Genomic DNA, 25,256 nt, shown 5'->3' with positions numbered 1-25,256 from the left:
TCCTAAGGGGAATTTTAGTGGAGATGATAACACTTTTTTGCAGTTACTTATAATTTATTTGGAGCACTGTCTGTGTGTGGGATGAACAGTAATAAAAAGCCTTAAGTTCTCAAGTTAGGGCTTCCTGTATATATTCTCTTTGTTTTGCCTGTTCCCTCCACTCATCAGTTCTGTCCTTGTTTTACTTACCACACACATCCATTATTGTTGTACGTGCGTTATAGGCTTTCATCTCTTTGTGGTGTAGGAGCACAGCCTTCAGTTAATAGTAATACCAACTACAAAATAGTGATTCATTACAGTCCCTTCTATTTGTCATTATTAAAATAGGAAAACTTACCTTTATGTAAAGTAGGTAATATATTCATCTATTATGAATGTCTTTTTGTTAGTAAACTGTCAATATATGGTAATCCTCAAAATTTTGTCTTTTTAAAAAGTGAGATCAACATCTTTGTTCTTTCCTTTGCAAGCAGGCAAAGCCTTCCACTGTAGAAGTATTAGAAAAAATTGATAAGGTATGTATTTGTGTTTGATTTTTGTTTAGAAATATGCATCCTTTTTGCTGGCCATGTATTTCTTTCACATTAGGTAAAGAACAGTAATGGATTTTTAAATTACTTTGGTAATTATTCCAGTTGGATGTACTAGAGACTGAGTTTCAGATGGACTGTTACCTTTTTCCCCTACTAGTCATTAGCACCTCCTCTCCCTGCAAAAAAAAAACACCCCGAATAAAATACTCCCAACCAACCAAAGAAAACCAACCAAAAGAAGTGCTGTATAATGGATAGTGAAACACTGCAGTTTAAAAATTTATTTAGAGAGCCTGAAATGGGAATGGATGTGAAGTTGGCTATATTACACAATATATTTATAACTAAGGGTTAAAATCTTATGTAATGGAAAATGTCACTAACACAAAGTTCCATTCATCAGACTCATTAGAAAAGCTTCAGTGTATGTTTTAAGTATAAGAGTTGTAACTGTAGTGGTAGTAAGATCAGGGGCAGAATAACTGAATAGACAGTTCAGTAATCAGTTGTGATTTTTAGCCAGCATTTGACAGATGTCTGTACTCTGTGGGGAAGTTAACCTTTTTGAAATATGCTCTTCGTATTTTTTGTTTTCCTTTTATTGAAAATACTTTCCTTTTATTGTGAATATTTCTGTTGTTACTTGAAGTGCAGTCAAAATGGTAACATAGTGGAGCATTGCTTGATCGCTTACTAATATGCCAAAAGCATCATACAGATGTTCAGGATTTCACTCTGTGTGTGGGGAAAATTATGAAATTAAAATATGTGAAATGGTGGAGGAGTTTCAGCCATTTCCCATGTTAGTAAAAAAGTATTAAAAGCATTTGAAATTCCACAGGTGCCTGATAAAAGTTTTAGGATGCGAATTATGGTTGGTAGCGATTTAGTGATTGTAAAGACTGCCATTTGTAACATTAATATTTTCCTTTTGTGCTAAATATACTGAGAAATTATAAATAGGAAAAAGTGCTGATTTGCAATATTTCTTCCCAGTAGTGATGTGTTACTGCTAATACAGTGCAGGTGGCCTATATTTCAATGTTAATAGTGTGATGTATTTGTGCTGTGAAAGTTATCTTTGGGCAAATACTGTCATTTATCAAAAAGTTTGACTTTTCTAATCAAGTATCAAATAGATATGGCTAATTTTAGCAAACACTTGAAGGCAGCTTAGTAAAACCACCTACTAATTTCACTGATAAGGTTGAACCCTGTTTATTTACAGGAAATACAGACATTAGAAGAATTTAGAGAAAAAAATCAGAGGCTACAGAAACTATGGATTGGAAGGCTGCTTCTCTACTCTTCACTTCTTTACCTTATTACCTGCTTAATTGTATATTTGTGGTGTCTTCCTGATGAATGGACAGCACGGTTGATTATGACACTTCCATTTTTTGCATTTCCATTGACGTAAGTAAATATGCCTCTTATGCCTCTTTCTTTTCTTCCTGCCCCCCCCTCCCCCAGGTGCTGTCTCTGGTAAAAGGAGATGAAAAATGCATCTCAGCAGGGGTTTGGGTTTGCTTTTGACAATTCTTGAGTTGTCATAACTTGCTGAATTTTTTTCTTTAAAAATAAATCCAAGTAGTTAGGCAGACACTTTCTTTGAGGGAAATCTCCCTCATGGGATGGGTTTAGTGTTGAACTAAGTCTTGCCATCAAAAGATGTTAGCATCTAAAGTTACTTGGCTTTTTATTTATATTATTAGGGCTACAGGTTGAACAGCTTTAGCCAAGATAATGTAATGTAAGCAGAAGAGCATAATTTTGGGTTTTATTTGTACTGCTGTTTGGAAAAGTAACATTGCTGTAAGAAAGTGGCTGAAGGTATGTCACCTGTATATAAAATGCACTGTATAAAATTGGGGGGAAAACCCCCAAAGCAGTAATGAATGGAGAAACTTACATATTGGGTGATTGTTAACACAGAAGTCACCTGAAAGGTCACTGGCCTAAATACGTTGAGAACTACTTTTACATAATTAGCTGCTTTCCTGGAAAATAATTTATAGTTTTTATCAACCAGAAAATATCCTAACATCATTGGATCCAACTGGGAGAAAATACTATCTATTTTCTTGTTCCACTGAGCTGATTGGCAGCTTGTCCTCACAAATGGCTTTTGTTTTCTAAGAAAACTACTTTTCTGAAAATGGACTCCCACCTCACTAGCCAGCTGCTTCCCTGCCTCTCCTTCCTGTGGACCATTAAGGAGAAGCAGCAACCTACTGAGCAACTTCCCTGCCAGTAGGAAGCACAGTGCATTTACTAATTTGCTGAAATGAGCATCATAAATACTGTCCATATTTGTACAGCATATGTGTATGAAAACATGACTTGTCAGTGCCCTAGCTTTTGATTTGAAAAGCAAAGTTGAATCTAAATATTTAAGGCTTTGCAAGTTTGATTAGTGTGTGTCAGCATAACCATGCAAAAAAGCCCCTTGAAGATGTTTTTTGTATATCATATTGTATGATGCATAATGTATTAATGTGCTGCTGTTATGGAATCCTGTGGAAAAGATACATGAGCAGCAGTATCTTGACTAGAAAGGATTAATAAAGAAGTTAACACTCAAAATTAACCTTTGGCAGCAATATGAATTGACTTTGCACTTAAGGACAAGGATTTGGAGCTCTTTGTTTTTACCATGCGATGCTTGCTTGTGCTAACAGCAAAGGCTTGTAGAAGAGGAAGTATTACCAGCCTCCCTTCACTTAGGTGTGTTAGGATTTGTGTAGAGATTAAAACTTCTGTTGCTGAAGGTGATGGTTTCTAGTGCTGTGGAGTAAATTTGCACAAAGGACTTTCTTCTCTAGTTTGTCTTCCAATTCTTGTTTCTTCTTTCTTTTTTTTTTTGTTTTTGTTTTTGTTTTTGTTTTTGTTTTTGTTTTTGTTTTTTTGTTTTTAAAGGTGGGTTTCTGTAAAACTCTGAATTGGATATCGGCTTACTAACGTTTAGAATTAGACTGTTGTTCTCTTATGACTTGCAACTGTTTATCACGTTTTTCCCTTAAGCTATTCCCCTTCAGCTTTTTTTGGCAGATATGAATGGCAAGCAACTGCCAGCTTGTGTTTGTTCTCGGTCAAGAGGTGACTCCACGCTGAATGCCTGGTGCCACCCAGTAATAGCTCTAGAGATTTTTCAGCCCTAATCAAACTGGAATATGTCTGCCTTTTCCAGCCTGCAGTCAGTCACCAACTTATTTCTGCCTTAGGTCATTCCCTCAGGGTCTCAGCAAGTTACTGATGCTGGTGGAGTGAGTTAAGTTCTAGGAATATATAACATTATTACTCTTAAATGTGTATTGAAACATCTGAAAAGTTGAAGACATGTTAGCATGTTACAAGGATGTTTTCCTTGAAATGACTTTCATTTGAATTAGATTGTTTCATCTTGCATATCTGATTTTCAGAAAAATGTTTATTTTGTAAAATTGGTCTGAAATGGTCTAAAATAAAACTTTACCTCTTTAAGAACTTTAAGGTGAATATTTTTTTAATTTCATGAAGTTCTACCATATATCTATTAGCTTAGAATACAGCTTTAAGTAGAATAGTCTTTATTAAGAATACAGTAAAAAAATAATGCTTTTGTCTGTGTAACATAGTCTTTAAGGCAGCTAAAATCCTGTAAAACATTTCTTTTGATACATTATGGAGAGACACACATTGTATAAGTGGACACAGCCACCCACAGCACTCCTTTGAAAATGGAATAGTTAAATTTTTCTATGTTTCTCTGATGTTTGGTAGGTTACTGTTGCGTTCCAGTTGTCTGACTTCCGTAACTCAGGTTGTGGTGTTAATACTTGAAAACATTTTAAACTGGGCAGCCATTATATAAATGCAAAAGATGTTCCCATAAATCAAGTAGAAACTATTTGAAATCTTACAGTACTAGCATTTTGCTTGTTTTCTTACACTAACTGTTACTCAGAAAACCTTTTTAGCCTTTGAGGTTTTTTTTTTTTTTTTTCCTAAATGAAACATTACTAGTTTAAGCTTTATTATGTAGTGCTTGCCACTAGGAGAATTTTGGTGGAGATGCTTGGAGGGGCTTGAAGTATGAGATTTGCCACTTGGCTTAGGCTGAATAACCTGCCAGGGAAAGTGTCAACTTAATAATTATAAGCAATTCTAAGCTTTAAAACAAATGAAGTCCAGATGATTGCAAAGAGACCTTTCAAATGTAAAATGGTCATAGGTCAGTTTAACTTTATCTTGAGCATAGATAAACTGCTCCATTGTTTGAGCTAAGTCAGCTGAAACCCTGCAGAAACTGAGTAGATTCAGAGTTCTGTAAAATTGCCAGGAGTCAGGTCAGTTAACTCTGGGAGACCATTTGTACAATAGCTGAACCTCATGGTTTTCACTGGTATTAAATTCTCTGTGCAAATCTCCTGGGTCTTAATTTTGGGCCTTAGCTGATAAGCTTGGTTTTCTGCATAACACGCATCATAAATCTATCAAGTAAGATGTGATGACTAAGTTATTTTCAGCTAGCTGCACTCACCTTGATTTTTAAAAGTTCCCACTGAACATCTGAGCAAGTGATGATGTTACTTGCTGCTTCTGCTACCTTAGTATTTCTACCTATAGTAATGCTTGGTTAAACTTTATTAAAGAGGATGATTTTGTTTAGATCAACATTGATATCCTGTTGACAAGGTAGTAATTGAATTCTTAGCTTTCTGTATAAATATTGTTCAAAGATTACTGTTCTTTGTTTTTGCAAAATTAAATCTCATCTGGTAGGTATTCTGTTTGCTAAATGACTTCAGAAATGGTTACTGTAATATATTTTAATTAATATATTTTTCCTTTCTGTTTTAAAGAATCTGGTTTATAAGAACACTGCTCATTTTTTTCTTTTCCAAAAGGACAGAAAGGAATAGTAAGTATGTTTCTGTCTTTTTTTAGAATATGAACTAGTTTGGAATGATGCTTGGTATGAAAATGTAAATATTTTTGATAACTTGGCTTCCAGGAAAAGAGTAGCAGCCTTGTGGTTGATGCTTAAATGGGTAGCATTAGCTAAACTGTTGTTTCTGCCACATGATTCTTGAAAGAACAGGAAGGAAACTACTTAATTTTTCACTTACAGAATTGCGGTAACTTTTTTCTGTCTTTGCATGTTTAAAAGTATCATGGAATAAAATGTAGTGTAGGAGTGAGGGAAAGGGAAGTATAAGCAATAGTAGTAGTTCCCTTAATACTTGCATCTTGCAATTATATCCAATAGTCTTTGTTATCTTTATGTATAAGAGAAAAGATTTAGAGCAGATTTGTTTAATTTGCTTGTCAGTAGAGCTTTTCTCTCCCAAGCTCTCCAAAGCTTATGTTTTACTGAGTGGAGAGGGGATAAGCAGCTGTTTTTGTGCTGTTTTGAGAGCTAAGAAAATAGGGAGTCATGTAACAAAGCCAAAAAGGAATCATAGAGTGGTTAGGCTTAGAAGGGACCTTAAAGATCATCTAGTTCCAGCCCCCCTGCTGCGGGCAGGGAGGTGTTCCGGTATGTATAAAATGTTAACATGCAGATTCATTCTAATACAAAATCTAAAAACTGCATCTGTGGCACTTGTCTGCAGTAGTTGGAATTCATTTGAGACTTCCTTTGAAAGCAGTCCAGCCTGTAACAGTATTTCATAGTGATGTGAGTAATAATATAGGAAAACCTCAACGCTGCACAAGGTTTTATGACTTGCAGAACACCATGATGTATTTAATTTGTGACAGCTTACGAGTTAAACATCACTTTCAGAATTTTTCTAAAACTTAATGTTTGCATTTGATATGCAAACATAAGACATACATTTTTATGCAGAAATAAAGTTGTCCATATCTTCTGTGGTGCTGTGATTCATTTCTAAGGTGAATGTATATTTGCTTTTCATGCCTGGATAAGAAAAAAAGTATGGTTTTTTCCTAGTTTGCTTATGCGTCTTTATTGTCGTTTTTAGCATACAAGCAAGTCTTTTGTTGCTTTTGTTGAACTTGTGTATAAAGAGTTTTAGTAGATGTTATAACATGCGAGAAGGAATTATTTCTGCGTTGTTCCAGAGATTAGGCAAAAATGAAGTTTTTTTTACCTCAAAGGTACGAGTCCTGTATTTGGAGAAGAGAAATTGAATGTGCAGTGCAAGAGTAACAGCAGTAAAGCAGGAGAGAATGTAGCTCAGGGAGCAAACTGGCAACTGAGTGGCTCAGAGCTAGCCTTTTACTTTGGGAGAAGTTATTACAACACACTCATTCACTGGAGATGATTATTTAATACTCTAAGGCTCTAAAGACGTTCTGTGCTGGATAACTAGAATATACCAGTTCTAGGAGCCGTGCTCTGAATGGAGAAAAACTGCTAGTGAAGACACTAGGAAAGGTGATACAGAGAGATTACAGTATTTCAGTTTTTAATCAGGCAAATGGCTGTTGACAAAGATTTAGGCTGATCTGTCCTAAAATGTGATTAAAATAAGTGGCGTATCTTGCAGATATTGACTTCTCTAGTATAAATTATTTTTTTATGTAGGCTTGATTAAGATAAGACCTCACTTGGAGTACTGTGCACAGTTCTGGTGTCCTCAACATAAAAAGGACATGGAACTGTTGGAACAAGTCCAGAGGAGGGCCATGGAGATGATCAGGGGACTGGAGTACCTCCTGTATGAAGATAGGCTGAGAAAGTTGGGGCTGTTCAGCCTGCAGAAGAGAAGGCTGCCTGGAGACCTCATAGCAGCCTTCCAGTATCTGAAAGGGGGCTATAGGGATGCTGGGGATGGACTATTCATTAGGGACTGTAGTGATAGGACAAGGGGTAATGGGTTCAAACTTAAACAGGGGAAGTTTAGATTGGATATAAGAAGGAAGTTCTTTACTGTGAGGGTGGTGAGGCACTGGAATGGGTTGCCCAAGAAAGCTGTGAATGCTCCATCCCTGGTGGTGTTCAAGGCCAGGTTGGCCAGAGCCTTGGGTGACATGGTTTAGTGTGAGGTGTCCCTGCCCATGGCAGGGGGATTGGAACTAGAATGACCTTAAGGTCCTTTCCAACCCTAACTATTCTATGATTCTGTATTGGTTTTTTTGAGTGTACTTTGCAGTAATTGCCATTTGGCCATGTCTGAAGGGGCAGGTGTTCCATGAGGTTCTTGTTGAACACGGGATATATAGTGATCAGAAACAAAAGCCCACACTTTAAACTGATTGCATTGGTATGTGGGAGGCTAGGCTTGAAGATGTTCTAGGCATTTCTGTATCTGTTTCCTAAGTAACTGATAACAGCTCATGATGTTGTGCTATTTGTTTGGCTACGTGATACCACTCTGTTGCAGTGCATTTCTGGTGTAGGACTACATGAGAGGATATGTTCTAATGTAAATGTAAAATTTGGTGGAGAAAGATACCTCATTAATGTGAAGATTCACAATTCCTGGAATTGTCTATTTTCTGTGTTCCAACCTAGTGCTAAATATGGTCTTGTTCCACGTTCTGTTTATCTTAACTAATATGGGATTGTTGTAGTTACCCTTTCATTGCACAAACTTCCAGATATATATGTGCCTGGTTTTAATATTTGATACATTTAATACAGTGTCTTAATCTATCAAAATGAATTTCTATATTCAGGAAGAGTTCAAGTAATTATGTGTTCACTTGATTTTAAGTAACAGTAGTGTTCCTGAATTAACTTCAAAAAGTGTGCATAGCATGCTTAAATATATACAAATAAAGATACAAAATAGTATATATTTATTTTGCTGGACTTTGTTTTTCTTTCTTGTAGTTCTGTGAATCTTTTTCTTTCCTTTTTTTTTTTTTTAAACTGAAAAATGGGTAAAAATAGGTATATCTGACAGGAAATGAACTGCTGGTGTCCAGCAGAGCTGGAAAGGGGAAGAAGTTGTAAAGTTTTTTCGTTACACTCTTCTTGCTGTGAAGGAGGTAGTAGAAAGTGGGTTACCTTCTATATTAGGTGATGGTTAATTACAGTGAGTTTTCCGTGAGTGCCCAGCTGCAACATTGACTTAAAGGAAAACCACACATGCATTTGACCTTTCTTCTTTCCTGTCCTTTTAGAGAGATTAAGTGTTGTGCCTAGTAGTTGTAACAGTCTCTCTTAATATTTAGTCGTAAAATGACCTTCTGGTAGCTTTTCTAGCAAAACTGGGGGTTTTGCTGTAGTATTCAAAGGTGAAATAGGTTGAGATTTGAGTCTCAGAACTGACCTGGCATTTGAAACTGGTGTGTCTTAAAAGGCTTACATTAAATACTGAAGCCAGTAAATCTGGTACTTGGATATATTAATACTTAGACCTCAAGGCTGGGTTTTCTTTTCCTGTACTTTGACACATGAGATTAAGCATATTTGGTCCATTGCTGTACCAGTTTTAATGTGTATCAAACAAGGGCACTGGCTAGAATTGGTTTGCTTAATGAGGAAATGATACATAAGACTATTTTAAGTTGTAACTGTAAAGTGATGTGGGCTGTAATTTATAGGTTTCAATGTTTCAATGTTTAAAATCAATTATATTTTTTTAATGTCACAAAAATTTCAGGTATTTTATGCAATGTTTACTAATTTTGTAGGGTTGGTAGTGGTCAATGCATAATTTTTCCTGGTTGCTCAGGATGAAATAATGTTTAGAGCGTGCTGAAATTCTCTTATCTATATTTGAAAGTTAATGTATGATGTCCTTCTTTTTAGATGATGCGCTGGAAGATTTAAAATCTCAAAAGAAAAAAATAGTAAGTAAAACTTCAAGAAAAGCTAGTTGTTATGAGTTTGATTGTAATATATAGATGAGGAGTGGAGGGAGGGAGGGGAAACTATTACCAGTCCTCTGTTTTCGTACATTTCCTAGTACTGTGCAAGGTTTTCCTTACCCCCAGATTACAAAGGACTGCTTACATAAGAGCATAAATTGTCTCCTTTTATTTTAACTTAAACCTATTGTTTTAATGTTACTAGATCTATGTAAAATGATTCCATTTTGTCAGAAAACAAAAATATATGCTTTAACCTACTCATTACTGACTGCTGCTTTTACTTTTGGTGCAACACTTAACACTTCTTATAATCCTATTTAAGAATGTAGAGTACAAGTATATCTTTGATAGTTAATCACTTAATGTCTTCTTCATAATTAGCAAAAAGGACTTTAATCTAGACAAGATGAACTTTTTTATCAAATGACAGATTGTTTATATCTTAAATGCATCACCACTTAGTTCCCATCCTTCTCCATCTTATTTTTGTGCTACATATTTCTTCCATTCTTTCCTCCAAAAAATTATCTTGTGTATCAATCCTATCAGGTCCCTTGAGGTCATCTATTTTGTGAGCTGTGTGAATGAGTTAGCAGTATACAACTGGTGTATGCCAGGTATTTGCTTTAACTGGATCAACAGCTAATCCCAAACAAATTTAGGATGGAAAAGATTCCAAGTCTTGGATAACTTGCACTCTTTGCAGATTTATTTATTTTTTATTATTTTTTTTTAAATAAATTTCTTCTCCACTTAATCATTCCAGAAAGAAGTTTTCTGTTTACTTATGTTGCTGGCTTCATCTCCTGCCTGGCAAAATTTTGCCTGCAAGGCAAAACTTAAACCCCCCCACCACAAAAGAATCCCAACAAATCAAAACCTAAACACCCTCCTTCTCCAAACAGTCCTTCCTCCCCCAAAAAACTCCAAAAGTTGTAGTATGAGGCTGTATCGTTGATGAGTTTCCCAAAGTGTTCACCTCATGCCTTCTGGATTTTGCCATGGTAGCTAAATTAACTGAAAACCCACAACAAAGCTACCAAAAATGTGTCAGGTAAGAGTCTGATATCATATGCACTTTACAGGGGAAACAGATTTCACTGATCTTCCACCACATTTTTTACTTTTACTTACACTTTTTTTTTTTTTACTTTTAAAAGATAGGTATAAAAATGATAACCTGTAACCTAATTAACCTTATTATGTCATTGTTCTTTAGTGAAGAGGATTTGCTGACATTTACATATGTTATTCTTTATATTAAAGAATCTATTATATGGAAGTGTTCTTTGAGTGTGGTGATAAGAAAGGTGTTGGAGAGGTTTACATTTTCTGAGAACAAAATAAATGAGTATGACAACTGTGTTTTTAATTTTTATTTTATGAAAACTGCTTAACTGAAATTAGTTAATCTTTCTGGTGTATGTAGTCATTGGATGGCTTTGGAGGGAACTTTCTTGGAGCAGAAGAAGCATAATGGAGAACAAGTCAGCTTTTGGAGTCTTAAATGTGAAGCCTTCATTTCAGTTCAGTTTTCCGTAATAATGAAAATCCTCGTATTTATTCTAGAAGAACTAGCAATGCTGAGCCCTTCCTTAGAGAAAAGGCATTGAATAAAAGAAAACCAGGAAGAAGCTGGTTTATAAAGGGGAGCAGTTTTGTGTGGTTTTTTTATTTATTATCTTTTGGGAATTGATGCTCTTGAAACAAGATGTGTGTATATTGCATGTGCAAAACATAAAACCCAACATATTGTAGAAGAGCAGGCAGTAGTTTAATGTTAAATAACTGCATGAATACTTAGTGAACACTATAGAAATTATAGTGTAACTATGGAGAGTTTAAACCTGGAAATATAAATTACCATTAGTATATATGCATGTGACGTTTTAAACATTAAAGATAAACTTCTAAGATTAGTAAAACAGAGTTCTGGGAAGTACAATAATGTATAACTCAGCTGTTTTTCAATCTGAGGGGAATTAAAAAGTCTGTGGTTATTTCCTAATCTTGTGAGTGCCTGGTTCCTACGAAGGAACCAGAAACAGAGGACTTATTGCAAGCTCTTGAATCAGCAGTGTTGTTATTTTTTACTCAGAATATTGACTCCTGAGTTTCATCGTAATTTAAAGGTATTCAATTAAGCATTAAAATTAAATAAACATCCATGAAACCTAGCATGTTGAAATGGGCTGAAAGGGGATGCAGGTAATGAGTCAGGATATACTTTGGCTTTTAGATAAAAACACTCATTACATTCTGTAAAAATTTGATTTTGATAATATTTCTTTTTCTTTGGATTAACTTTCTTAGCACTATCTGTGGCTATGAATACCTGTAGCAACACCTACTTTTTAGTAAAACAAAGCAAAAACCTTCAAGTAAATTAATGGAAAGCAAGAAGGAAAGGGATCTTTTTTTTCCCCTGTTAGATTCTGATTTGCTACTGAGTTTGCAAATACGATTACTTACTAAGATCCTTACATTGTGATCCTCAAAGTATCTGGGATAAGTAAATTATGTATTTCCTGTTTATTTGTAATGCATATGTTTTTTAGGCACTGTCATACTGCCACAACAGCTATGGCTTTTCACTTCATTGCAGCTCAGATACCTGATTGCTAGAGAAATCTTATATGAAGACAGTTATCCTTTTGAAAAAATGTTACACTACTTGTGTCTTACAGGCTTGTGGTCCGCTTTTTCTCTAGTGACATTACTTGTGTGCTGAAGAGTTCCTGTAATGGAGTAAGCTCCTCATCTATTACATAAAATGCCCTGGTGGCTATGCAGTGAGCTGTTCAATAGAACTTAAGTTCTGTTCGGTGGCATAATCATGTGGATATTCGTGTGGGTAAAATACCTGACACATGTAAATATAGATACTTCATCTGGAAATGCATGTTAATATTGTTTATCCTGTACTTTGAAGTGGAGTTTGTGTAATACTTAATTCTACAGAGAATTGACTCTACACTCTTTTTTTCCTAGTGAATGCTTTTTTTTTCTTTATGGATTGGGGGTAGGGATTAAGTTCATTAGCTATAATTAAGGCACTACAAGATACAACTTTTTTTTTCCCCTCCTTGATTGTAAGACGTGCTCTGGTTGTATAGCTGTAACTTTGGCTTTAGAGAACTTGGTTCATGAGGTTGTCAGCCCTTAAGCCTGAATGTATAGATGAACAAGTTCAGAGGGTTAAGCATATTAAAGCAAGGGCACAGGATATCTGTTAAGCTGCTACAAGGGGGAATTAGTGAAGACTTTACCTGGAGCAGCAGTCTGAAGATGGGATAATTATTAGCCTGAGGACAGAGTTGCAAAGATACTGTAGTAATTACTTTGCTAATGTTAGCATTAAGCTTTGCTGAAGTTTGCTCAGCTACCCTCATAGCAGGCAGTGTAATATTAGACTTGAGCAGCCTTCCTAGCCATTTCAGGTAAGAACTTGGAAAGTTGCTTCTGTTAATTTTCCAAGTAAAAGTCTGATTTCAAGGCTGCCTTAGAGTTAACAGCATGTGTGGTGAAGATTCAGCATATGAATTTTGTTATTTAAAATAACTAATGTTTCATGAAATTTAAATTTTCAGCTTTCTAAGCATATAGGACTGTAGATACTTTGATAACCTTCAGTATGTGACAAAAACTGTACTGGGAGTTGGTTGTTGTATAAGCCCAGTCTTGTCTACCCAGTATATGCTAGGGTACTGCAAATGTGCAATTGGAAGCTCAAAATACAGTTAAAAATCGTATTTACTGATGAATGATCAAGTTAGGTATTTCTTTCATGCAGTCTTGTCACAAGACAGTTCATAGAATCATAGAACCATAGAATAGTTAGGGTTGGAAAGGACCTTAAGGTCATTCTAGTTCCAATCCCCCTGCCATGGGCAGGGACACCTCACACTAAACCATGTCACCCAAGGCTCTGGCCAACCTGGCCTTGAACACCACCAGGGATGGAGCATTCACAGCTTTCTTGGGCAACCCATTCCAGTGCCTCACCACCCTCACAGTAAAGAACTTCCTTCTTATATCCAATCTAAACTTCCCCTGTTTAAGTTTGAACCCATTACCCCTTGTCCTATCACTACAGTCCCTAATGAATAGTCCATCCCCAGCATCCCTATAGCCCCCTTTCAGATACTGGAAGGCTGCTATGAGGTCTCCAGGCAGCCTTCTCTTCTGCAGGCTGAACAGCCCCAACTTTCTCAGCCTATCTTCATATGGGAGGTGCTCCAGTCCCCTAATCATCCTCGTGGCCCTCCTCTGGACTTGGTTCCAACAGTTCCATGTCCTTTTTATGTTGAGGACACCAGAGCTGCACACAATACTCCAAGTGAGGTCTCACGAGAGCAGAGTAGAGGGGCAGGATCACCTCCTTCGACCTGCTGGTCACGCTCCTCTTGATGCAGCCCAGGATACGGTTGGCTTTCTGAGCTGTAAGCGCACACTGAAGCCGGCTCATGTTCATTTTCTCATTGACCAGCACCCCCAAGTCCTTCTCTGCAGGGCTGCTCTGAATCTCTTCTCTGCCCAACCTGTAGCTGTGCTTGTGATTGCTCTGACCCACGTGTAGGACCTTGCACTTGACATGGTTAAACTTCATAAGGTTGGCATCAGCCCACCTTACAAGCGTGTCGAGGTCCCTCTGGATGGCATTCCTTTCCTCCAGCATATCAACCGAACCACACAGCTTGGTGTCATCAGCAAACTTGCTGAGGGCGCACTCAATCTCACTGTCCATGTCACTGACAAAGATGTTGAACAAGACAGGTCCCAACACTGATCCCTGAGGGACACCACTCATTACCGGTCTCCAGCTGGGCATTGAGCCATTGACCACAAGTCTTTGTGTGCGGCCATCCAGGCAGTTCTTTATCCACCGAGTGCTCTACCTATCAAGCTTTTGTCTCTCCAATTTAGAGACAAGGATGTCTTGTGGGACAGTGTCAAATGCTTTGCACAAGTCCAGGTAGATGATGTCAACTGCTCTACCCCTGTCCATCGGTTCTGTAGCCCCATCATAGAAGGCCACCAAATTGATCAGGCAGGATTTCCCCTTAGTGAAGCCATGCTGGCTGTCACCAGCCACCTCCTTGTTTTTCATGTGCCTTAGCATGCCTTCCAGGAGAATCTGCTCCAAGATTTTGCCAGGCACAGAGGTGAGACTGACTGGTCTGTAATTCCCCAGGTCATCCATTTTCCCCTTCTTGAAATGGGGGTTATATTTCCCTTCTTCCAGTCATCGGGAACTTCACCTGACTGCCATGATTTTTCAAATATGATGGCCAGTGGCTTAGCAAGTTCATTTGCCAGCTCCTTCAGGACCCGCGGATGGATTTCATCAGGTCCCATGGACTTGTGTACGTTTAGGTTTTTAAGATGGTCTCGAACTAGATCCTCTCCTACAGTGGGCCCAAGGTCTTCATTCTCACAGTCCCTGCGTCTGCCTTCCAAGACTTGGGTGGTGTGGTCAGTTACTTTGGTTGTTTTACTGTTTGCATGGGTATTGCAGAGTATACTTGATTATTGTGGCTTAAATGATTTATTTCATATTTTAAGGAAACTTGCTATGTGTACTGGCGTATCTTACATGGTAGGCTGAAATGAGTCCTATGGTTTCTGTGAACATAAATAACTCCGTAGTCAGGCTTGACATACCAAGTAATTCAATTTAAGAACTCACGTGGTAGTATGGCAAATAAGTAGCTTGCACCGTGTCAGTACTTCAGACTTCCAGTGGCTAAATCGCGTTTACAAGAAGCTTAAGATACATTACTCATATTACTCTTGAGTATAGGCAACTGATGTTGTTGCCACAGGAATTCTGTTTGGTTGCCAGTTAGAAAAGAGGCCATCCATGCAGTTATTCATAGGAGAGAATGCGGTGCATGACCATGATTCTTTATTAAGGTTAATTCCATGAAGTAAGTTTGAAACATCCCTGAGTACGCTGGTATTAACTTTCATAGACATTTCACTTGTGATCTTGATTACTCAAGTGTTCAAGTTTGATAATAATAGACTATGAATTAGCCCTTGGAAGAAAGTAGATCTCAGAAGTGTGTATTATGGAGTAAGAGCTGGAGGTGTTGAGCACTTGCTGTGTTAGAGAGCCAGTGCTCAGCACTAGGGTAACTTTTCCAAGGTTATGGTTCAGGATGGTGAGTAATCCAGAAGTCAGTATGTTGATTTGTATTTATAAAGGATATTGCCATGCCAAGTGCACAAGCCACATTATTTTGCTATGCAAGTTTATCGATAGTATTTAAATTTTACACTGGCCCTTATTTACTTCTAGTAATTATATTAATTTACTCAAAGAGTGAATAAAGTTTGACCTTTTTGATTCCTTATTTGGTATTGTTAGCTGAATTTAATTTTAGAAAAATGCATCCTAGAAGTGAAACCATAAGAGCTGTGGGTGTGCTTATAGTAGTCTTGACAATTTCTATACATTTTCAAGGAACTTGTAATGAGTCAGTTGTGAAACTGAATTCTTGGTCAGCTTCAGCTTTGGTAGAACTATAAAACTATATATGAATTTCAAAATATGAAGAGTAACTTGTTGAATTATTCAATAAATATATAATGGGAAGTATAAGTAATTTTCTTCCATTTGAAAATAATGTTACTGTTTTTGAAAACTTGAATATCCGCAAATAACTACTGTCGTGTTTAATACTTATGGCAAGAAGTGCGTTAGATAAGGAAAGTGTCAAGTGATGGTGCAGCATTCTGTTTTTCCATTCCTAAAGATCACTGTCCTGCAAAAGGCTATTTCTTATTTTCCTGTGTGATTATAAAGACAATTGCATGCATGGCTCAGTTTTTTGTTTTGATTTGAGGGCAGATATTGACACTGACTGTTCACACTTCCCCAATTTGCAGCTTCACCTCACTAACCTTACCCCTTCATATAAAGTTCTTCCTTATGGTTTTTACTTTTATAAGCAATAAATACTTTATTTTTCCTATTAGACCCTTAATTCTGATATTGCAGTGTGTAATGTTTGTTTTACCAAGTTAGTGGTTAACTGCAAAGTCCTGCTGAAATACAAGTTTAGGAAATTGATTTTTACTTTGTTTTTCTCACTCCCTTTTGTTTCAGTAGTAATTAACAGCCTGGATAGTATTCCTTGTCTTACATGTCTGGTGCGGAGTGAGTGTTAAATGGATACTATGTATCCATTAAATTGAGTGAATTTTATTTATCTTCTGAGGTCTATTTGTAATTCTGAGGTCTAAAGATAAACCCCCTACAAAATCTGTATACACAGAATGGCTGAAATGTTAATTTTTCACTAGCTAAATAATAGCATAAAAGTCATGTTAACCTGCACTATTTGTTATTTTAGTAATGATAGATGAGCTTGCGAGAACTTAATTTTTTGACCGCTGACCTTTTCAGTTGTGCAGTTTATGTCAACAGCAAACTTAAGAACAAACAACCCCCCATTTTTAGCTGAACATGGCCACTAGTTGGTATATCTAGGAGAAAAGGTCTGCTTAAGATACTGTAAAATGCATTATAATTTCTATACCTATTAGCTGTTTGTCATAAATTCAACTATCTGCATTTTAAAGTTAAGCTGCTTCTGATGTTGGCTGTTAACCACTAAAATGATACTTTACTAGTGATTACTTTTTTAATTAAGCCCATGTATTAACTATAAAGCCACTTGAGTGCATTGTAAATAAAATGCTGTAATAATGAAGTGCTTTAATTACACTCCCTAAAGTATGCATAGTTCTCAGTAAATTTTTTATTTAAATTCTTAACATGTTCTTTTTTCTGAAAAGCATTGGAATTGCTGTAAGATGGAGATCCAGTCTTTAAAGTCATTTGAGCAAATTCCATGGCTGTTCTCTGGTTAGTGAGTGTTCACAGCATTTGCAGCAAGCTAATTGCTTCTGCTAATAAATAATCTAAAATCGATGCTGACAGCAGTTAATTGGCACTGAGACTTTATTCTGTAAAGCACTTGGCTAACGACCTTCCTTAAATTAATAGCATTAAGTGCTATGAGGAAATAAATCTAAGGAATTGCCTGTCATTCGCTTGTCATGTCTAATAACTTCCAATAATGATGGCTGATAGATTTTTGCACATTCCATTATTGAAGTTGGTGCATGTAATTATTCTCCTCATTATATGTAAACAATTAGAAATATTTGGTGTTTCCTTGCAATAAAACTCTTAAGTAGAAGTAGCCCATTAGAGTTTAGAAACTATTTTTGAAACCAAAATTTCGTTTCCATTGAATACTGCAAATCTGTAGGTATTTGAACATGCTACTGGTTCATTGGACTGAGCTTCATCTATTGGTAACATTAGTAAGTTGCTTGTAAATGGGGGGATAGGGAGGGTAAAATACTTTGAAGAATTCTCTGTTGATGTGTGGAACCTTTTGTTTCCAGCTTGAGGAAGTAATGGAAAAGGAAACATACAAGACTGCTAAATTAATTCTTGAAAGATTTGATCCAGAATCAAGTGCAAAGGTAAGAATCTTGATATTAATACTGATTTAATATGAAAGGTACTATGGAGCTGAACATTCAAATAGTGTTATTTGTAATTAATTGGCAGGAGGCTGAACTGCCATCTGCAGGAACATCTGCAACCTCAAGACCTGGACAAGGTAATAGCCCTGTAAAACGAGTGCTCTTTAGCATAGATATTCATCTTTCATAGCAATTTCCACTCTAGAAGTCTCTCTGTGATAAAATTTGTAGATCAATTGACCTTTATTTAGGGTTAATAGACTTTTTATTAGACTATGCCATTACTATTCTGTATTTTTCAGATTAGGGATCTATTGCTGAAGGCCAGTGCTTTTCTAATCAGTACGATGTTCAATGCTGCTTGGTGCTAAAGCAGAGAGAAAACTAACTTCTTGTGGCATGCTAGCAAGTTTTCTAGAATACTAAGCTGCTTGCAAATATGTTCATTGGCTTAGTTTTTCAATTCCATTTCTATTTCTATATCTGGCTAGTTAGACCTGTCCATGCCGTGCTTAAACTGCTTACATGTGGTGGATGGAGAGAGTCCACAAAGCTAGCACAGAAATAATTTAATTGAAATTGGTATTGAAAAGATATCACCGTCATTTTTGAAACTCCTGGTAAGTTACATGGTGATTGTCTTCCCGTCTGACCAGGCTGTGTAAGTAGCGATGGTGGCAAGTTAGTTGTGCAGTCTGTATTAACTAATTAACTAGTCTTGTGTATGCTTGGGTTTACAAAGCATAGTGCATGTGCTTTTGATCCAGGGTTCTGAATTGTGCAAAAGCAGGTTAGTTGGAACCAGTATATGGTGTGTTGTGTTGATTTTGACTGGTAATAGAAGGGGTGTGAGGGAGAGGTTTTGAAAGAGAAGTATTTCTGAGAGCCAACCACTATAGACTGGGGTCTGCATTAGTAAGTGTGTAATAGAAGTAGATTTGTAAAGTGAAACAGTTGTTGCTGAGGAGTTTGCCCATGCTATGTATGTTCAGGGGCTTTTATTTAGGGCTAGCTGTAAACTGGTCTCACGAACCTGGTGGAGGGCATCTTTAAGTTCAGTTTCATTTGAGAAGAATGTAAGTGAGACTCTGTTGTGGTATGAACCAGAGACCTCTTAAGTTGGGACACATCTGAGAATGTAAACTGAATAAAAGTTCAGTTTAGCCTTGGAGAAAACTTTGGAAAACAAATTTTGTAAGTTATCATGGCTTATGGATGGATTCAGTGATCTTAAGGGTCTTTCCCAACCTAAATCATAACATAGAATCATAGAATGGTTTGAGTTGGAAGGGACCTGTCATGTTAAGGGAACCCCTTGACGTGATGGCACCTTAAAAATCATTGCTGCTCCTATGATCCTAGAAAATTTTGTTCATGTATGGCATAACTTATTTTTTCCCCTTAATCTGTTCTCGAAAACATTTCAATTTGAGAATTGTGCTGTTTTTTGTTCATGTAAAAGTGGATATTCAGACTGTTGTGTTTTGTAGATGTATTGTAGTTCAGGAGGGACTTGCTGTGTTTGGCTTGTGGAGACTTGTAAATAACCTGTTCCTGGTATGCGCAGTAATTATTTAATTTTTTAGCTACCAAAACCCTACTACCTTATTGCTGCTCACATTATATATCTACCCAAAATGAATATTTGCTTCTGTTCTGTGCTGTAGATAACTTATTGTGAGTAGATGACACCTTAATGTGGATGTGATAAATTTTGTTGTATGCAATATATGGCAGAATTATAGTGATCTGGAATACTAAACTATCTGTTAACAAGCTAACATTAAAGATTCTCTTCTCTTTGTTCGCTGTGGACACAGACTAGCCAGACAACAGAACTCATTATCTTGAGCTCTGTAATTGAATCTTTTTGAAAAGAGGGTAAATAATGACCAATGTTTAATCAGATCGGACAGTGTCGTGTATGAGGCAGCTGATGAAAGGTTAGTTGGTATGTTTTTGACTTACCAGTTGGAATGGAAACTTGCGCATCCTACTACTTATACAAAGATTTAATCAGCATTACATAATAGCTCGTTCTCAGGAAAACAACTCTTCGTGCCCCAATTCTTGTATGTATTTAGCTGCTCTTGCAGTTTTTGTGGTTTTGACATGCACTTAAATAATTGTGGTTTTAACAGATAATTCAGGTGAACCTGGAGTTAGGTGTAAGAAAGCACCTGGAAATCCAGAAGGAAAGGAGTTTGAAAACTTAAGTACAATTTTATCTATTCAGAAATGTTTTGAGGGATAGAGTTAATGAGCATATACTTATGCAGTACTCTGGCTGTATGGAAAAAAAAATCAGGATAAGTATATTTGCAGTGAACTAAGCATCGGGAATATTGTGGTATTACCTGCTCGTTTCATTGTGCTAATACAACTGTTAGCAGGTCTGTATTGTAAATGAGATCGCCCCATGACCAGAATTTAATGCAGTAGGAGATGGTTGCAACCTGTGGGATAGGTACAGGCATGAGGAAGAAACAAAATGCTTGGTTGGTCTTTGCCACTAAAGCCAACAAGTTATGTGAACTATATATTGACCTGCAATGTGCTTTAGCTCTTTAAAAATGATGTATTCATATCTACAAAAATCAAGGAGTTCTGAAGTGAGGGAAAAATAAAATAGTTATGCTTGTAAACATGAAAAACACAGCTGTCTCACCACTGGCAATATCTTAATATTCTTTAAAAGATCATACTGAATCATCAGTTGTGAGTAGTAGCCCTGTTAAATAGTGTGCTTGCTTATGTGTATGTATTATTCAGTGCCAGTAACTGCAGAATTTGGACTCCAGTGTGCTTGAAGCGTGAAAGTTATATTTTTGAGTTATTTATTTGTCTTCATATGCTTGGTTTGTGGATGCTCAAAAAAATCATCAAAAGAAGAAATAAACCTTGGAAAATTGTAAAACTTCATTAAAACTACATCAGCAGTAACTGTATATTGCGTTAGCATTGAGACCCAGTGGACAGGTTACTTAGCCAATTTCTGGAACTTGAGTTATGGAAATCTGGAACTTTGCAACAGGCTCACTATTAACATGTTGCATCTCATCTTATGGCAATTTGAGAAGTATATAAATCATATCCAGTTACTGCAGAAGAATATTAGAGCTGTTATTGTTGAAGCAGAAAGCAGGTTTAAAGGAATTAGAGGAATTTGTGGGCAACAGGGTTCATATTTGACACTAAAAATGATTAGACAAGGCTGTAGTCTCTAATGTTCCTGACAATGCATTTGCAGATCCTGGGAGTGGTATCAGAGATGCAGGGAACAGAAATAATTCAGGTTTGTGTGTTATCATTAAATAACTGACAGTGGGATTGAGTGTGCTCTCAGCAAGTTTGCCGATGACACCAAGCTGTGTGGTTCGGTTGATATGCTGGAGGGAAGGAGTGCCATCCAGAGGGACCTCGACACGCTTGTAAGGTGGGCTGATGCCAACCTTATGAAGTTTAACCATGCCAAGTGCAAGGTCCTACATCTGGGTTGGAGCAATGCCAGGCAGAGAAGAGATTCAGAGCAGCCCTGCGGAGAAGGACTTGGGGGTGCTGGTCAATGAGAAAATGAACATGAGCCGGCAGTGTTCAATCACAGCCCAGAAAGCCAACTGCATCCTGGGCTGCATCAAGAGGAGCGTGACCAGCAGGTCGAAGGAGGTGATCCTGCCCCTCTACTCTGCTCTCGTGAGACCTCACTTGGAGTATTGTGCGCAGTTCTGGTGTCCTCAACATAAAAAGGACATGGAACTGTTGGAACAAGTCCAGAGGAGGGCCACGAGGATGATCAGGGGACTGGAGTACCTCCTGTATGAAGATAGGCTGAGAAAGTTGGGGCTGTTCAGCCTGCAGAAGAGAAGGCTGCCTGGAGACCTCATAGCAGCCTTCCAGTATCTGAAAGGGGGCTATAGGGATGCTGGGGATGGACTATTCATTAGGGACTGTAGTGATAGGACAAGGGGTAATGGGTTCAAACTTAAACAGGGGAAGTTTAGATTGGATATAAGGAAGAAGTTCTTTACTGTGAGGGTGGTGAGGCACTGGAATGGGTTGCCCAAGAAAGCTGTGAATGCTCCATCCCTGGTGGTGTTCAAGGCCAGGTTAGATGAGGCCTTGGGTGACATGGTTTAGTGTGAGGTGTCCCTGCCCATGGCAGGGGGATTGGAACTAGATGACCTTAAGGTCCTTTCCAACCCTAACATCTACAACCAGTGTAAGAGATGGAGTACTGGGATGGATGGGCTGTTGGTCTGTTCATGGAGAGCATTTCTCATTTTCCTATAAGTTCTGGTAACTTCTTTTATTTGGGGAGCAACAGAGCATTGGCAAGTTCTCTGAAGTATGAAATAAAGAATAGAGTGAAAGCTAAATGAACTAATGGACTTCTAAGTGTGTGTGTGTGACCTTTGTGCATAACTTGATACCATTTTGTGAAAACTAACAGTAATTCTTGCATTCTTACTTCTGTGATGAGACTAAACCTACTGAAGCACTTCTCTCCAATACTGACTGTAAAGTACTTGGGTTCAGCATCATTGTAGGAGCAAAAATATGGAGAGTCATTAAAGTACCAGTAATTTTTTAAAAATCGAAAGCCTTGTTAAAGGAGGCTTGCCAAAAATGACCCTTCAGAAAGAACAGGCCAAATGGGCAAAACTCTTGCAGGCGACATGGAAATTGCTTAGGAATAGTGTAATAAAGACTTGAAGTAAATACAAAGATATCTGTGACCTATTGAAACACTCAGAGCTGTTGAGCAACCGAAATTGATGTGCTTAAACCACATAATATAGGAAAACAGCCTTCAAAATGCAGAAGTAACATCCAAAGGTACAAATTATAGCTGTGATCTTTGTGACATTTTTATATGTAAAACTGTAATAAAGCAGGCTTTGTAATGAAAAGAGATGAAAAGAATGAAGAAAATGTTAGCAGTGCATTAAAATGTCTTTACAGATATTTAAACTGATCTTGGAACAAGTGAAGTTAGGCTTCATACTTACCACTTCATTTTTTAAAGACCTGTGGAGCTGAGTTGTTGAGCAATTGCATACCTTTAACTTGATTTTTGAAAGTGGTACATGAGTGGAAACTATAACACGAACTTGAATATTTGGATAAATTGTGGGTCAGAATCATATTGTTTGTAGGTAAGTCATGCATGTTGGTCATATGCTGTGGAGAGGATGATGCAATTATTGTAATGTAGTTAGGCTTGAAAGGTTACTGGTAAGGTCTCTCACAAAAAGCTCTCCAAGAAATCTTAGTGGTGAGGTTTGTCATAAATGAATTCTTGATTAAAATAAAACTTTGAACACATGAGCAGTTTTCAAAATAGAAACAAGTCACCAAGGAAACCTTAACCGAACTTCTGCAGCTACCTTACCAATTTATCGTGTTTTCCAGATTCTGAACAGTTTAAGTAGTGAGGGTACTTGCTAAAACCAAGTTCAAGTACAGAATCTTTATATCCATTGGGTGATCTGACTTGGTTGATAAAGTTGTGTGAGGCAGTGTAGTCATGCACAAGAAGGTGTGGCAGGGGAAGGCTAGTAATTTATTCTGCTCTGTAGAAAACTGGATTAGGTGGATTTTTAGTGAGACTATGCAGTTGTAGTCTTCTGATTATATCAAAGAGTGGTTTTATTCATTCTTATGGTGTATATTAATCCTATTTATATGTACAGATAAGTAAGCAAGAACATAGCCTATGTATGTTGTAATTTTGTGGCACTAGTTGTTGGTGATTTTTTCCAACAGAGCTTCTGTTAGTACTCCAGTGATACCAACTTTGTCTTAGCTAATGCAAGTAAAGTACAAGAAGAGTCTAAGCTGTCACTTGTTAACCGTGCTAATGTCTGCAGCCTTAAAGTGAGGGTTACATTCTGGTTTGGTTTGTTGCAATAGTGTATTTCAAAGGCTGCCTGGAGGTGCTGAGGTTTAGATGGGATGAAAGTGATGCTGCTGTTCGTTGAACACTGCTCATGAGCATTGTTTCTTGTTTGTTTTGGGGAACAAACTTCTATATAAATATAATGGAACTTCATGTTTGCATGAATAATATCCAAGCCTTAATTTATTACTGGAATTATATTCCCATTGGTATTAATAAGATCTCCGGCTTCATATAGGAACTAAAGAAACTTATTTTTCATAATATCTATTTAATAGTAACTCTCATAGTGGAATGAGAGGAGATGAAGGTAGGGACATATTCCATCAGAGCCTGTTCTTGCTTCATGACAATCTAAGCACATAACTTGTTCATAGGGTTGCTGAAGCAAGTGAACAAAACAATATAATCTGAATGAAGCATTCTAGTTCCTTCTGGCTTTAGAATTGTTTCCAGCTACCCAATCTGAAATTTTTCTTTAGTAACTCTGGGCACTTAATGTGGATATTTTAGACATGACTGGATAGTTTTTGGTCCCGTGGAAAGCTAAATACTTGAAAGCATGTTTAAATCATAAACAGTGGTCAGTTCTGTCTGTACACTGTAGCTTGACCCTAGCTGTTCTGATCTTCAGCATTCTGCCTTAGAGAACAGAATTGTAAGGTAGTTATCTGCTAATTTTCTTCTAGAAGAATTTTGCCCTAAGTATTTAATGGTTAATTATTATTGTTTTTTAAACATAGTATTCTATGTGTGGGTTATTTCTGTGGTATCCTCAGTCAGGCAGATTGTGATCTTTAGTTATAGGACTTTCTAGTTTTGTTTGACTCTAATTTGCTGGTTGGAATAATGATATTAATGTGCTTTTACTAATCTCTTAAATGCTATATACTAAATTCTGTGTGCACATATTCTTGTCAGAAATACGTCAGAGGACCACAGCTCAGAGAAATGCTTCTACACCCCTGCCTGCAAGTCCTAAACAGAGCTCTCCGAAATCGCTGGTTCCAGCACCTCCTAATCTGCAGAGAGACACATCACTTCCGAGTGGACCCCCAGAAAGAACTGTTTTGCCACCCTTGCAGTCAAATGTTTTACCAAGACGCCCTGGATCCCCTGCTACTCCAGTGTCTGGAATGGGTAAACAGAGCACTTAATGTTATTTACAGTTTATATTGTTTTCTCTGGTTACCAATAAAATAGGCCATTTTCAGACAGTATGGAAATGGCATTTCATTTGGAAATAGGAGAGCAGTTATCTGATTAAGCAGGAGTTCCATATTCAATTAGCCATAACTCTCTACAGCTGGCACCTTTTGATGCTGGAACCTATTGCCTGAGCTCATTTAACTGTTATGGCTTTTTTGTTTAAATGGCAATAAAACTTTGCAGTATTCTGTAGTCAACAATGTAGCATACCTTTTTATGTTCTTAGTTTAGAAGAGCTCTAAACTTATATAAATCAGACACAGAGCAGAACACTTTCAGAATATATTCATGTTTCTCAGTAAACCCTGCACATTTTTTTTAACACGTATCTT

General features: G+C 37.1%; 1 protein-coding gene across 2 annotated transcripts in view; it reads left to right on the top strand.

Moving 5' to 3' along the window:
* Positions 1-25,256, top strand: part of LNPK (lunapark, ER junction formation factor) — a 46,737-nt gene that overhangs the window by 4,779 nt on the left and 16,702 nt on the right. The window contains exons 3-9 of one of the 2 annotated variants that reach the window (XM_080621878.1): positions 477-518; positions 1,765-1,952; positions 5,381-5,439; positions 9,247-9,287; positions 17,733-17,813; positions 17,902-17,953; positions 24,637-24,855. In XM_080621878.1, the coding sequence (XP_080478004.1) occupies positions 477-518; positions 1,765-1,952; positions 5,381-5,439; positions 9,247-9,287; positions 17,733-17,813; positions 17,902-17,953; positions 24,637-24,855 (682 nt within the window). Of the gene's footprint in view, positions 1-473; positions 519-1,764; positions 1,953-5,380; positions 5,440-9,246; positions 9,288-17,732; positions 17,814-17,901; positions 17,954-24,636; positions 24,856-25,256 lie in introns of both variants that reach the window. The other variant, XM_080621877.1, reaches the window with a different exon arrangement.

Source organism: Psittacula echo (assembly GCF_963264785.1).
Source record: "Psittacula echo genome assembly, chromosome: 6".
Taxonomy (NCBI): domain Eukaryota; kingdom Metazoa; phylum Chordata; class Aves; order Psittaciformes; family Psittacidae; genus Psittacula; species Psittacula echo.
This window is presented reverse-complemented; position numbering and strand designations above follow the sequence as displayed.